The sequence below is a fragment of the Paramisgurnus dabryanus genome, chromosome 10 (genome assembly GCF_030506205.2).
Source record: "Paramisgurnus dabryanus chromosome 10, PD_genome_1.1, whole genome shotgun sequence".
Taxonomy (NCBI): domain Eukaryota; kingdom Metazoa; phylum Chordata; class Actinopteri; order Cypriniformes; family Cobitidae; genus Paramisgurnus; species Paramisgurnus dabryanus.
In genome coordinates this window covers 8,740,634-8,753,735 of record NC_133346.1, presented here as the reverse complement: position 1 = coordinate 8,753,735, position 13,102 = coordinate 8,740,634, and the positions used below count along the sequence as shown (strand labels likewise).

The 13,102-nt window shown below is 35.7% G+C and overlaps 1 protein-coding gene across 20 annotated transcripts in view; it reads left to right on the top strand.

Annotated features, from left to right (window-relative positions):
- nbeaa (neurobeachin a) overlaps positions 1–8,071 on the top strand; it is a 140,187-nt gene extending 132,116 nt beyond the window's left edge. For 16 of the 20 annotated variants that reach the window (XM_065260283.1, XM_065260339.1, XM_065260275.1 and 13 more), the window contains 8 exons: positions 2,145–2,337; positions 2,543–2,614; positions 2,755–2,910; positions 3,042–3,212; positions 5,010–5,111; positions 5,830–6,026; positions 6,114–6,265; positions 6,356–8,071. In XM_065260283.1, the coding sequence (XP_065116355.1) occupies positions 2,145–2,337; positions 2,543–2,614; positions 2,755–2,910; positions 3,042–3,212; positions 5,010–5,111; positions 5,830–6,026; positions 6,114–6,265; positions 6,356–6,446 (1,134 nt within the window). In that variant the 3' untranslated portion in view covers positions 6,447–8,071. The remainder of the gene's footprint in view (positions 1–2,144; positions 2,338–2,542; positions 2,615–2,754; positions 2,911–3,041; positions 3,213–5,009; positions 5,112–5,829; positions 6,027–6,113; positions 6,266–6,355) is intronic. The other 4 variants (XM_065260241.1, XM_065260332.1, XM_065260323.1 and 1 more) reach the window with 1 other exon arrangement.
- Positions 8,072–13,102: the final 5,031 nt, after the last annotated feature.

The window sequence follows — 13,102 nt, the reverse complement described above, 5'->3', positions numbered from 1 at the left end:
TGATTTTCAAGAAAAAAAATTCTTAGTATTTTTGTCTTGTTTTTAGTAAAAATATCTTTTTTCTTGATGAGCAAAATGAACCAAGAAAATACGTTTAGTTTTTAGACCAAAAATATAAAATTTAAGTAATTATGTGCATAAAACAAACAAAAAAAAAATTCTTTATTTATTTTCTTGAATTAAGTGTTTTAAGAAAAAGATTTTTTTGCTTACCCAATAGCAGATTGAAAGTCCCTTAAATTTGATATTTTTGGTCTAAAAGACTTATTTTCTTGGGTTGTTTTGCTCATCAAGTCATCAAGAAAAAGCATCTTAATTTAAGAATTTTTAGATATTTTTACTGAAGATAAAAATGCTAAGAATTTTTTTTCTTGAAAATATTTTTTTTGCAGTGTGTATTATGATATTATTAGATGTATTTTCTTGCAGAGCAAAATTACCTAAGAAAATAAGTCTAGTTTTTAGACAAAAATTAAACAATTTAAGTAAATTTGTGCTTAAAACAAGCAAAACGTCTGCCAATGGGGTAAGAAATTTTTTCTTGAATTCATTGTTTAAGAAAAAAGTTCATTTTTTTGCTTGTTTTTAGCACAAATTCACAAAAATTTGATGTTTGACTTATTTTCTTAGGTCATTTTTCTCATTAAGAAAATGCATCTTAATTTTATAGGGGACATATCATGAAAATCTGACTTTTCTCATGTTTAAATGCTATAATTGGGTCCCCAGTGCTTTTATCATCCTAGAAAATGTGCAAAAGATCAACCCAGTAACTTAGTTTTGGTAAACCATTCTCTGCAAGCATGTAAAAAATGGGTCATTGAAATCTGGCTCCCCTTGTGATGTCAGAAGGGGATAACACCGCCCGTTAATATAACCACGACACTGTCATTTAGTGCAGAGATCAACTCATTTGCATTTAAAAAGACACCTATGAAGTGCCGATTTTGACATGCTATAATAAATTATCTATATGGTATTTTAAGCTAAAACTTTACATACGTACTCTGTGGACACCAACAAATTTATTTTACATTTTAAAAAGTATTGTGAAATGTCCCCTTTAAGAATTTTTAGATATTTGTACTGAAAACAAGACAAAAAGTAATTTTTTGCAGTGAAGGAGCTGTATGTAACATTGTCTGCTTGCAGTTGAACTTGGTACCGCAGTCTTAATGGAAAAAAATAGGGATGTCTTTTTTCTGCCCCCCTTTTGGGTTGCCAGACACTTGGACATGGAAAGCATAGTTTATCTGCTCATTTTTAGGTTTGAAATGTTTTTTGTTGTCTGCAAATTACAATCCCGTTCATGTGGATTTTAGTAACACAATCTGCGGCTCATTTCGGAGGTTGCGTCCACCGTAGGTCGCATTTGTGGTCTATTGCGGTCTCATTTAAGCAACCGTGATAACTGGCAACCCAGCTGTCTAAATACACTATTGGTAAATTGACAGCGGGTGGGATCACACAGACCAAAACAAAAACATTTTCGAAAGAGAATAGCTAGCTGCAGCATTGTTTTTCAGAGACACAGATATGTAATCTTTTCATGCTTCCTATATATCTATGAATGTATTTTAGTATTTTTTTTATTTTAGTACAGTGAAAAATCTACATACAGCTCATTAAGGCTTAAAACAAGTATGAGAAAGCACATATTTTACTTTAATATAGAGCTACTGTATGTGAAGCCATCTTTTGGACCAGTATAATGATGGAAGAAAAATATCTTTTTATGGTCGTGTCTGGATGTTTGCATTTCTGTCAAATAAATGGTTAGAAAAAAAAATGGTGCATGATTTTTCACGATTAAAAAAAATCTAGGGAAATTATATAAATAGTTAGGGCATCTTTGTTATCAATGTGTTATCTTTTTAGGTAGATTACCTAGGGTTGGATGTTGTCAGTCGAACTCCCCCTCTCACCCTTAAAATAGTCCAAACTTATCCAGAGCTGAACCCAAACTAAATTTCTTGCCTAGATTCCCACCCTGTCCTCTTTACCTTTTTGATCCGCTCTAATTTACCTTACTAAATTCCTGTTTTCCCTTCCTTTCTTTCCTATCTCATTATCCCTATACATACCAATATTCCCATACTTCCTTCTCTCTTCCTCCTCTCTTCTTGCTCTTTTCTGCTTATCAGTGTTTCCTTCCTCAGAGTCCTCTGATGTTCAAGGACCAAATGCAGCAAGATGTCATCATGGTGCTAAAATTCCCCTCCAACTCTCCGGTCACGCACGTGGCGGCCAACACGTTGCCTCACCTCAGCATTCCCGCTGCGGTCACGGTGACGTGCAGCCGACTGTTTGCCGTCAATCGCTGGCATAATACAGTGGGTGAGTAGCAGTACATGTCTGGTGTGAAGCATTCGAGCTGGTGGGTCACGTCTTTTCTGTGGGGTTGTGGACGGCATGGTACTGATTTTAAAGCAAAATGGGGTAAAGAGTTCAACATGTATTTGCATACGAGACATAAAGAGACAGTTTGAGGGCTTTTTCAGAGGATTTTTCTGTTTGTTTAAGATAAACTATGTTTTTCCAGGTCTCCGAGGTGCTCCAGGATATTCATTAGAACAGGCTCATCATCTCCCCATTGAGATGGACTCTCTGATTGGTACGTTTATCAGATTATGTAATTGAGCGACACCTAAAGATTGGACAGATTTAAAATTCCTTTAGTACTCGACCTGTCAAGTTTGTTACAAAAAAAAAAAAATTCCCATGTTCACACCTGTTCTGTGCTTCCTTTTCCAGCCAACAACTCTGGCATTAGTAAAAGGCAAATCACAGATTTGGTTGATCAGAGTATACAGATCAACACGCACTGCTTTGTGGTAACAGCAGACAACCGCTACATCCTGGCATGTGGCTTCTGGGACAAGAGTTTCCGTGTTTATTCGACAGAAACAGGTGCATCCATTTAATTTGATGATGTTTGTGTGTCAAGTAGTAAATGGATAAAATTGGCAAAAAAATCAAAAGTATTTTTTTTTCAAATGCACATAGCAATATGCTGAGCTTGTTCGTTCACTGCACATTAGGGAAACTCACTCAGATCGTGTTTGGCCATTGGGACGTGGTGACTTGTCTTGCGCGATCTGAGTCCTACATTGGCGGTGATTGTTATATAGTCTCTGGCTCGCGAGACGCCACCTTGCTGCTGTGGTACTGGAGCGGACGACATCACATCATCGGTGATAATCCCAACAATAGTAAGTAGACAGTTCAATAAATGACCCAAATTAGGGAATTTGTGACACGTGCTTGCAAAATGAGTGGCAGTGTGCACCGTCTAATTTTGGTCAAAATCGAGGTTTTGATAAAAAATAAGTACATTAAGCCCTTGTCTAATGATCTCAATGCTTTAAATAGTCATTAAACATCTAAAATGGTCTTTATTTGTATGTTTTCTGAGAGGTGTGCTGTCCTAAATGCTTAATCTAATACAAAGATGCGTGTCCATCTACATGCACGTGTGACATTTTGGTTTTAAAACATGCAGGAATTAGAAAATAGTGCATTGATGTTAAAAGAGTTATTAAGAGCGATAAGACATGAAAACAATCTTCCTCACGCTGACTGACAGATCCGAAGCTTCCATACAGGCGCGCCAGCGCTCGACCCCGATGTATATAGACATCTACACAGACTTAAAGTTTTAAAAATATCTGTTTTGGCAAGAATTCACGCAGATATTAAGTGAATGTTTGGTTAACTGTTGGGAGAAATATCTGATGTTTAACATTATATTAGATCCTTGCATTACAGTAGATCTTATAGCCATCTGTCTCATGTCAGTCAAACAATAAAAGAAAAAAAATTGAATATATATATATATATATATATATATATATATATATATATATATATATATATATATATATATATATATATATATATACTTTTACTTTGTGTGTGCTAAATCTATTAGTTTTACCTGTGATTTTAAGGTACGAATGTGTTGATTTTTGCTTTTCAACCTTCAAAACTGCTTGTCAACTTCAAACACGTGTAGCTCTGTCACTTTTTTGTCAGATTCCAACAACAGTTTTAATGTTTTTAATAGAGAATGTCAACATATATATAACTCATTTTTGACAAATTGCTCATTCCGACTCATTTTGCCAGCACAGGTCATATTTAGTTTGGAGAACAGGAGTCATTTATCTGAATTTATTTACTTTTATGCTCTCTAGGATGCTTGATTAGGATCAAGTCAAATACTGTTGTGTAATGTTACGATGCATACATAAAAATAACATACAAAAATATTTGAGAAGCAGCTAGGTTTTTCCTCTTGAAAAGTTGTTTCCAATGTCATTGGAAGTTTTCAATTAATGTGATAATTTTTTAGAAAAATCTTTTAAAAATTAAGGGTATGTTGGATGGCAGTCTAATATGCAAGTGCATGACTTCATTTTTTTACAGATTCACCATTGTTACATCTTTTGTAGTTTACATAAAGACAGTAATAATTGTATTGTTTTTAGAAACAAGTTTGCATTTTTAGAAACCCATAACAGAAATTAAATCTTTCCCCGCTATTGACAAGTTATCTCGTCAATTAAGAGAAAGCATTTGCATGAAAAAAATGTGTTCCTGATGAGTTTTTAGGTTAATCTGTAATACTGCACAAGATTACAAAATTCCTTTACAAACATGCAATTATTTCAGCTTTTTGCTTAAATTTTTTAATTTTTTATAATTAAGAGTTTGTAAACAGAGAAACGTTATAAAAGTTTTCTTTCCCCGTTTTTTGTTTGTTTGAAAGCAGAGGGTATGTTCTTTGATTTTATATATTTGTATGTTTATATATTTTTAGAAGAAATTTTTCCTGGAAGGCATTTTGTGAACATTGTGAAAATCACAAAAAATGCTGGCGGTAACTTTTTGGCAGGGAATGAGTTAATGACCAAAATGCACATGTTTTTAGTGGATGTTGTCATGTAAGCGCTCCCTAAGATTATTATTAAAAATATGTGATATCTGAATCTGAACTTGTGTTGTAGGTGATTATCCAGCACCTCGAGCGGTTCTGACGGGTCACGATCATGAGGTGGTGTGTGTGTCAGTGTGTGCTGAACTGGGACTCGTCATCAGTGGAGCCAAAGGTCAGACAGAAAGTTTTTATTATTGTGTTTCTGATCTAATGCTTTCAGTTTTAATTGAAGGACTGTACTTCTATTATCAGGATATTACGTCTTAAAGGGATAGTGCCCCCAGAAATAAAAATTCTGTCATCATTTACTCATCCTCATGTTGTCCTAAACCTGTAAGAGTTTTTTTATTTTAATGAACACAAAAGAAGATATTTTGATAAGTGATGGTAAGCACACAGCTGCCTTAACCATTGATTTCCATAGTAGGAAAACACATATTTTGGAAGTAGTGTGATAAATGATGAAGAAGATATTTTGATAGATGATGAGAAGCACACAGTTGATGGTACCCATTGAATTCCTTAGTATTTGTTCTTCCTATGACTATGGAAGTCAATGGATACAATCAGATGTGTGCTTACCATCATTTATCTTCTTTTATGTTCATTGAAAAAATTTATTCATCCAGGTTTGGAACAACATGAGGATGAGAAAATGATGACAGAATTTTCATTTCTGGGTGAACTATCCCTTTAAAGCCAAAAATCCTAAATTTTAATATACATATTAAATAGTTCTCATGCACCAACCTTACTTTTATTCATTTATTATTATTATTATTATTATTATTATACAAAAAAAAATAGATGTAAAGTGACTCAAACCCTGAGCAACAGAAATGACTATGTAATATGATAAAAACGAATTCTAATGGTGCCTTGTTTTACAGAGGGCCCATGTTTGGTGCACACCATCACAGGAGATTTACTGCGGGCCCTTGAAGGCCCAGAGAACTGTATTCGGCCCCGTCTGATCTCTGTGTCCAGCGAGGGCCACTGTATCATCTACTATGAACGAGGACAATTCTGTAACTTCAGCATTAATGGAAAACTCCTGGCACAGATGGAAATCAATGACTCCACACGTGTAAGTGACAATCCAACACAATACACACACACATTCAATACACACAAATATTCTCCATTGATCTTTTCCATCCGCCCTTTCCTCCAGGCTATCCTGTTGAGCAGCGACGGACAAAATCTGGTGACGGGAGGTGACAATGGGGTCGTTGAAGTGTGGCAGGCCTGTGACTTTAAGCAGCTTTATATTTACCCCGGCTGTGATGCGGGCATCAGGGCTATGGACCTGTCCCATGACCAAAGGTAGCCTACTTGACTTGACTTGATATAGGATTTCATATAATTTCTTCACTTATTCTTATTTTATATATATATTTATATATGTATTCACAGGACTTTGATCACTGGAATGGCATCAGGCAGCATTGTGGCATTCAACATTGACTTCAATCGATGGCACTACGAACACCAAAACAGATATTGAGACAGGACAGAGAAACAGTGAGAGAAGAAGGGAAAGGTGTTGTTTAGGGTCACAGGCGAAGCCAATGTGAGGTTAATTCCTGCTAGACAGTTGACGGTGTCGCTAAGTTCAGGGTGGAGCTAAACCCAGATACAAATATAAGACATATCTCTAACATATCCTTAGATCTTAAGGGTTGTCCTTCACTCCCCACTTATTATGCGATGCCTGAAGTCCTTTCGTCTGCGAACACCATCGTACGCAAACAAAAGCAGGAGAGCTGGACCGCATGGACTCCAAACAGAAGAGGCTTTGAGATAAATGGCCAGTTAAAGTGAGTTTTATTTGGGGAGGGAGGGGAATTCTGGGATAGGATTAAGACACGGCAGTGAACTTAATCTTTGTAAATACAAACTGCGGCTTTGCAGTTCTTCACTACAAAGGGGGGAAGTATATACTTCTCACTCAATGACAGAAGATCTCATCACCTTTAATTTATTAATGACTTGCTGTAAGATATTGTGTAGTTCCAATGACATGATGAGTTGGATGAGGATTGTAGATGAACAGGGAGGAAGTGACCTATCAGACAGGAAACAGGCTTCTATTTCCTCTTTGTATATTTGGTAATTGTTTTGTCATATATGTAAATATTGTGACGGTTAGAAAAGCCAGGCATGTAAGCAGGCCGTAAAAAAGAATAAAGAGGAGAAAAAAGCAACAAAAAAAAGTTAAAGAAACCCTCTCTCACTCACACCTTTGATTATTTATGAGACAAAAAATATTAATGTTGACGTTTTTGTATCAGACACTTTGCACCAGTAACATCTCATCATTTATCAATGTGTAAGGATTTTCTTTTGGCCACATTTTAGACCCATTCTTCCATTGTATAATTTGTGCATTGATGTTTGTTGTATTTAAATGATTAATATTACAACCATATGTGATGATTATGTTGTACAACCACAGCCACAGTAAGCAATATCCTTGTAGCCAAAAGTGACTGCATAAACTCGGTTTAATATGCGAAATGAAAGATATCTGTAATGAATATACCGGTATTTACAACCCCTCTTCAAAATAAAAGTCTGAGAGAAAAAAACTATATTTTACAATTAATATAGTTGTTTTCTTGCAGAGGTGTAATTATTAGTTCAGAAGCTCAAAGATCAAAATATGAATAAATTATGCAAAGAAATTGTTGATTTGCATTGTCATTGGCCATGTATGTGAATATGCACGAGATACAAAGCGTGCAAGTCTGTCTCCTCGTAGGTTAAGTGGTCACTATTGTATATTTAATTTGTACATTTGCTATATATCTTTTTGTTTTTATTTTGCAAGGTGTACCTGATCATGTCAATTTGCGTATGATTTTAATTTATTTTTATGCATCGTTTGTGGAGAGGAACAGTTGATTGGCAGGAGGTAAATAAAGGATGATTTATTTCGATTGAAATGTAATTTTTAAATTCAGTCCCCACCTGCTGTTTCATGCATTTGCTGCAACTTGAATAAGCCAGAATCTTACAGGTGTCTCTTAAAATGTTTAAATATTAATTCATGCCAATATATAGATCAATACCTGTAAAATAAAATTGTTTCCTTTTTGTCGTATTTACAATAAAACAAATCAAAATATCTTTTTGAGGTTCACGAGTTTTTCTTTACAGTAGGAAAAAAACGTTTTTTGCTTCAGGTTGGACACCCCAGGTAAAAATAAATACCAAAACGTGTAGTACATTGTTGTTTTTTACTAAATAATAGTGTAAAAGCTCTACATTACAAATACACTTATAATTAAGGTGCGTTCAAGCCATATCATAATTACGAGGATGTGAACATCAAAAAAAATTCTCAACAATTCAAGTTTTTATTTTTCAGGTTGCTTTTCACATACATTTGAGGAAAGTGATATTTAAAATGAAAATGTAAAAAAATTTTTTTTTAAAGAGAAAAGAGTCGGGTACACTGAAAAAATTATTCATTCAATTAATTTAATTTTTAAGGCAAGTGGTCGTATTCAATTTATTTAAGCTACATTTAAACAAAAAAAATTAGAAAAACAAAACAAAAAACTTTTGTTTAAATGTAGCTTAAATAAATTAATTGCAACCACTTACCTTAAAAAAGTAAACTGAATAAATCATTTTTTCATTTCAGTGTATTTTTATAAAAAAAACTAAAGTAACATAAAAAATCCATCTCGTTCTGTTGTGTTACTTAAGTGCCAGCTAAAGGGGTTGAAAGAAATAATGTGCAACTTACACTGAAAAAAAATTATTCATTCAATTTAATCCATTTTTTAAGGTAAGTGGTTGCAATCAATTTATTTAAGCTACATTTAAACAAAAGTTTTTTGTTTTGTTTTGCCTTTCTAATATTTTTTGTTTAAATGTAGCTTAAATAAATTGATTGCAACCACTTACCTTAAAAGATTTTTTAAGTGTTCAAAGTGAAATTATACTGAAGTTGTTCTACATTTGTACTGTAGAAAATCCCACTAAAAAAAATTATTCATTCAATTTACTAAATTTTTTAAGGTAAGTGATTGCAATCAATTTATTTAAACTACATTTAAACAAAAGTTTTTTGTTTTTATATTTTTTTATGTAGCTGAAATAAATTGCAACCACTTACCTTAAAAAATTTAGTAAATTGAATGAATAATTTTTTTCAGTGCACACTTGTGAGTTATTGACCACAGCAAAAATGTACCTCATTTAAAATGACATTTTTCAAAAATTGTACTTTAACCCCCCCCCCCCCCCCCATAGTATGGCCATTTAAGGGGGTGGGGTAGTTGGTGCCTGAGTTTAGCTTCATCTTGGCATTATGTCGATGTAGCCCTGTGTTTGTGTGCATCTCCTCTGCTTCCCAGGTATGTTTAAGGGTTAAGATGAGACTGTGAGTAATGTATGTGACTTTTATTTCTATATAATGTTTGTTATTTAGATTAGTTGAGCTGTTTCCAATGCTCTGTTAATGCTCTGGTAGGTGATTGTTAGCAAGTACATAAGGTACTTTTATTTTTATTCTTTACAAAAAAAGAAAATCTAGTAGGGAAACTAACCCTGATTTATTCTGAAGTTTCCGGCTGCTGCTTTGCTGGTATTTGTAATCCAGTTTCAATCCAATTCAAGTTTGAGGACCCTCCGTATACTGCATCCTTCAGAGTATGCAACCTCCAAAGGATGCAAATTATGAAACCTTCTGAAACTAGACACAGTTTAGTTTCAGTATTATGTGTATTACGTTGCTAAGGGTGCTATGCAGAATCATTGAGCGCAGCAATAGCTGTCATAATTCAAAGGCTGGACCCTTCGTTGGACACATCCTTCGGAGGCTAATTAAATACTGTATTTTATGTATAGGTATAGAAATTTTGCTCCCGTTTCCTTTTCTGTCCCTATGTCCTACGAAGGTTATCTTGTTTAATTCCAGGTTGGTGTATACTGCATCCTTCGGAGTATGCAACCTCCAGAGGACGCAAAGGATTAAGCCTTCTGAAACTAGACACAGCTAATGTATTATGTTGCTAAGGGTGCTATGCAGAATCATTGGGCACAGCAGAAGTTCGAAGACAGGGTCCTTTGAAGGTCATGGAGGATGCGTCCTTCGGAAGCTAATTAAAAACAATAATGTATATTATATGTATAGTTATAGTTATGTAGTTCCTGCTTCCATTTCTGTCCGTATGTCCTAAGAACGTTATCTTGTTTGATTCTAGGTTGAGGACCCTCCGTATACTGCATCCTTCAGAGTATGCAACCTCCAGAGGATGCAAAGGATGAAACTTTCTGAAACTAGACACAGCTAATGTTTTGTGTATTATGTTGCTAAGGGTGCTAACCATCCTTCGGAGGACACATCCTTCCAAGGCTAATTAAATACTGTATTTAATATATTTTGATATTCTGTATAGTTATAGACATGTTGTTCCTGCTTCCTTTTCTGTCCATATGTCCTATGAAGGTTATCTTGTTTAATTCTAGGTTGAGGATCCTCTGTATACTGCATCCTTCAGAGGATGTAACCTCCAGAGGATGCAAAGGATGAAACCTTCTGGAACTAGACACAGCTAATGTATTATGTGTATTATGTTGCTACGGGTGCTATGCAGAATCATTGGGCGCAACAATAGCTGTCGTAATTCGAAGGCTAGATCCTACTTAGGACGCATTCTTTGTAGGCTAATTAAATACTGTATTTAATGTATATTGATCTGTTATCTGTTAATGTATTATGTGTATTTTGTTGCTAAGGATGCTATGCAGAATCATTGAGCGCAGCAATAGCTGTCATAATTCGAAAGTTGGACCCTCGTAGGACACATCCTTCGGAAGAGGCATCCTTCGGAGGCTAATTAAGTAGCCGGATGTTTTACATGTTTTCAAAGTGATTTAAAAATTGTGTACTGAGCGTTTTCTCCTTTTAAAATGTGCTTGTTTTATACCTACTCTTATTTATAGTAATGAAGGTCCTGTTTCTTTTTTTGTCTGTATGTTGCTAAGGGAGCTATGCAGAATCATTGGGCACAGGAATAGATGTCATAATTCTCTGAAGGATGCAGTATATGGACCCTTCGGAGGACGCATCCTACAGAGGCTTATTAAATACTGTATTTAATATATTTTTATATTCTGTATAATTATAAAAATTATGTTTCTGCTTGCTTTACTGTCTGTATGTCCTATACTGCACCCTTTAGAGGATGCAACCTCCAGAGGAAGCAAAAGAAGGCAGCCTTCTGAAACTAGACACAGCTAATGTATTATGTGTATTATGTTTCTAAGGGTGCTATACAGAATCATTGGGCGCAGCAATAGCTGCCATAATTTGAAGGCTGGATCCTTTAAAGGTCACGGAGGAAACATCCTTCCGAGGCTAATTAAATATTGTGTTTATGTATATTGATTATTCTGTATAGTTATAGAAATGTAGTTCCTGTTTCCTTTTCTGTCCGTGTATGCTACAAAGGTTATTTTGTTTAATTCTAGGTTGAGGACTCTCTGTATACTTCATCTGTCATCTGTGCAACCTCCGCAGGACGCAAAGGTTGCAGCCTTCTGAAATAAGATACAGCTAATTCATGTATTGTGTATTATGGTGCTGAGGGTGCTATGCATAATCATTAAGCACAGCAATAGCTTTCATAATTCAAAGGCTGGATCTTTTGAAAGTCATGGAGGATGCATCCTTCGGAGGACGCATCCTTCGGAGGATGCATCCTTGGGAGGACGCATCCTTCAGAGGATGCATCCTTTGTAGGACGCATCTTTCAGAGGCTGCATCCTTTGGAGGATGATTAAAATTATATTTAATATATACATTGATTTTTTAAGGAAGTTGCTGGTTTCTTTTCTGTCCATATGTCTTATGAAGGTTATTTTGTTTAATTATAGGAAGTAACCTCCAGAGGATGCAAAGGATGAAACCTTCTGGAACTAGACACAGCTAATGTATTACACAGCTATACAGAATCATTGGGCGCTAATATTGTGTATTATGGTGCTGAGGGTGCTATGCATAATCATTAAGCACAGCAATAGCTTTCATAATTCAAAGGCTGGATCTTTTGAAAGTCATGGAGGATGCATCCTTCGGAGGACGCATCCTTCGTAGGACGCATCCTCCGAAGGATGCGTCCTCCGAAGGATGCGTCCTACGAAGGATGCGTCCTACGAAGGATGCGTCCTACGAAGGATGCGTCCTATGCATCCTTCGGAGGATGATTAAAATTTTTAATAATATTTATTTAATATATATTGATTTTTTTTTAAGGAAGTTGCTGTTTTCTGTCCATATGTCCTATGAAGGTTATTTTGTTTAATTATAGGTTGAGGACCCTCTGTATACTGCATCCTTCAGAGGATGTAACCTCCAGAGGACGCAAAGGGTGAAACCTTCTGGAACTAGACACAGCTAATGTATTATGTGTATTATGTTGCTACGGGTGCTATGCAGAAACATTGGGCGCAGCAATAGTTGTCATAATTCAAATGGTGGATCCTTTGAAGGTCACAGAGGACACATCCTTCGGAGGTTAATAAAATATTTTATTTAATTTATATTGAAATGTAGTTCCTGTTTCCTTTTCCGTCCATATATGCTACAAAGGTTTTGTTTAATTCTGTTTGAGGACTCTCTGTATACTACATCTGTCAGAGAATGCAACCTCTGGAGGACGCGAAGGATGACACCTTCTGAAATGAGACACAGCTAATTCATGTATTGTGTATTATGGTGCTGAGGCTGCTATGCATAATCATTAAGCACAGCAATAGCTTTCATAATTCAAAGGCTGGATCTTTTGAAAGTCATGGAGGATGCATCCTTCGGAGGACGCATCCTTCGGAGGACGCATCCTTCGTAGGACGCATCCTTCGTAGGGTGCATCCTTCGTAGGACGCATCCTTCGGAGGACGCATCCTTCGGAGGACGCATCCTTCGGAGGACGCATCCTTCGTAGGACGCATCCTTCGGAGGACGCATCCTTCGCAGGACGCATCCTTCGGAGGACGCATCCTTCGTAGGACGCATCCTTCGGAGGACGCATCCTTCGTAGGACGCATCCTTCGGAGGCTGCATCCTTTGGAGGATGATTAGAATTATATTTAATATATATATATTGATTTTTTTAAGGAAGTTGCTGTTTTCTTTTCTGTCCATAT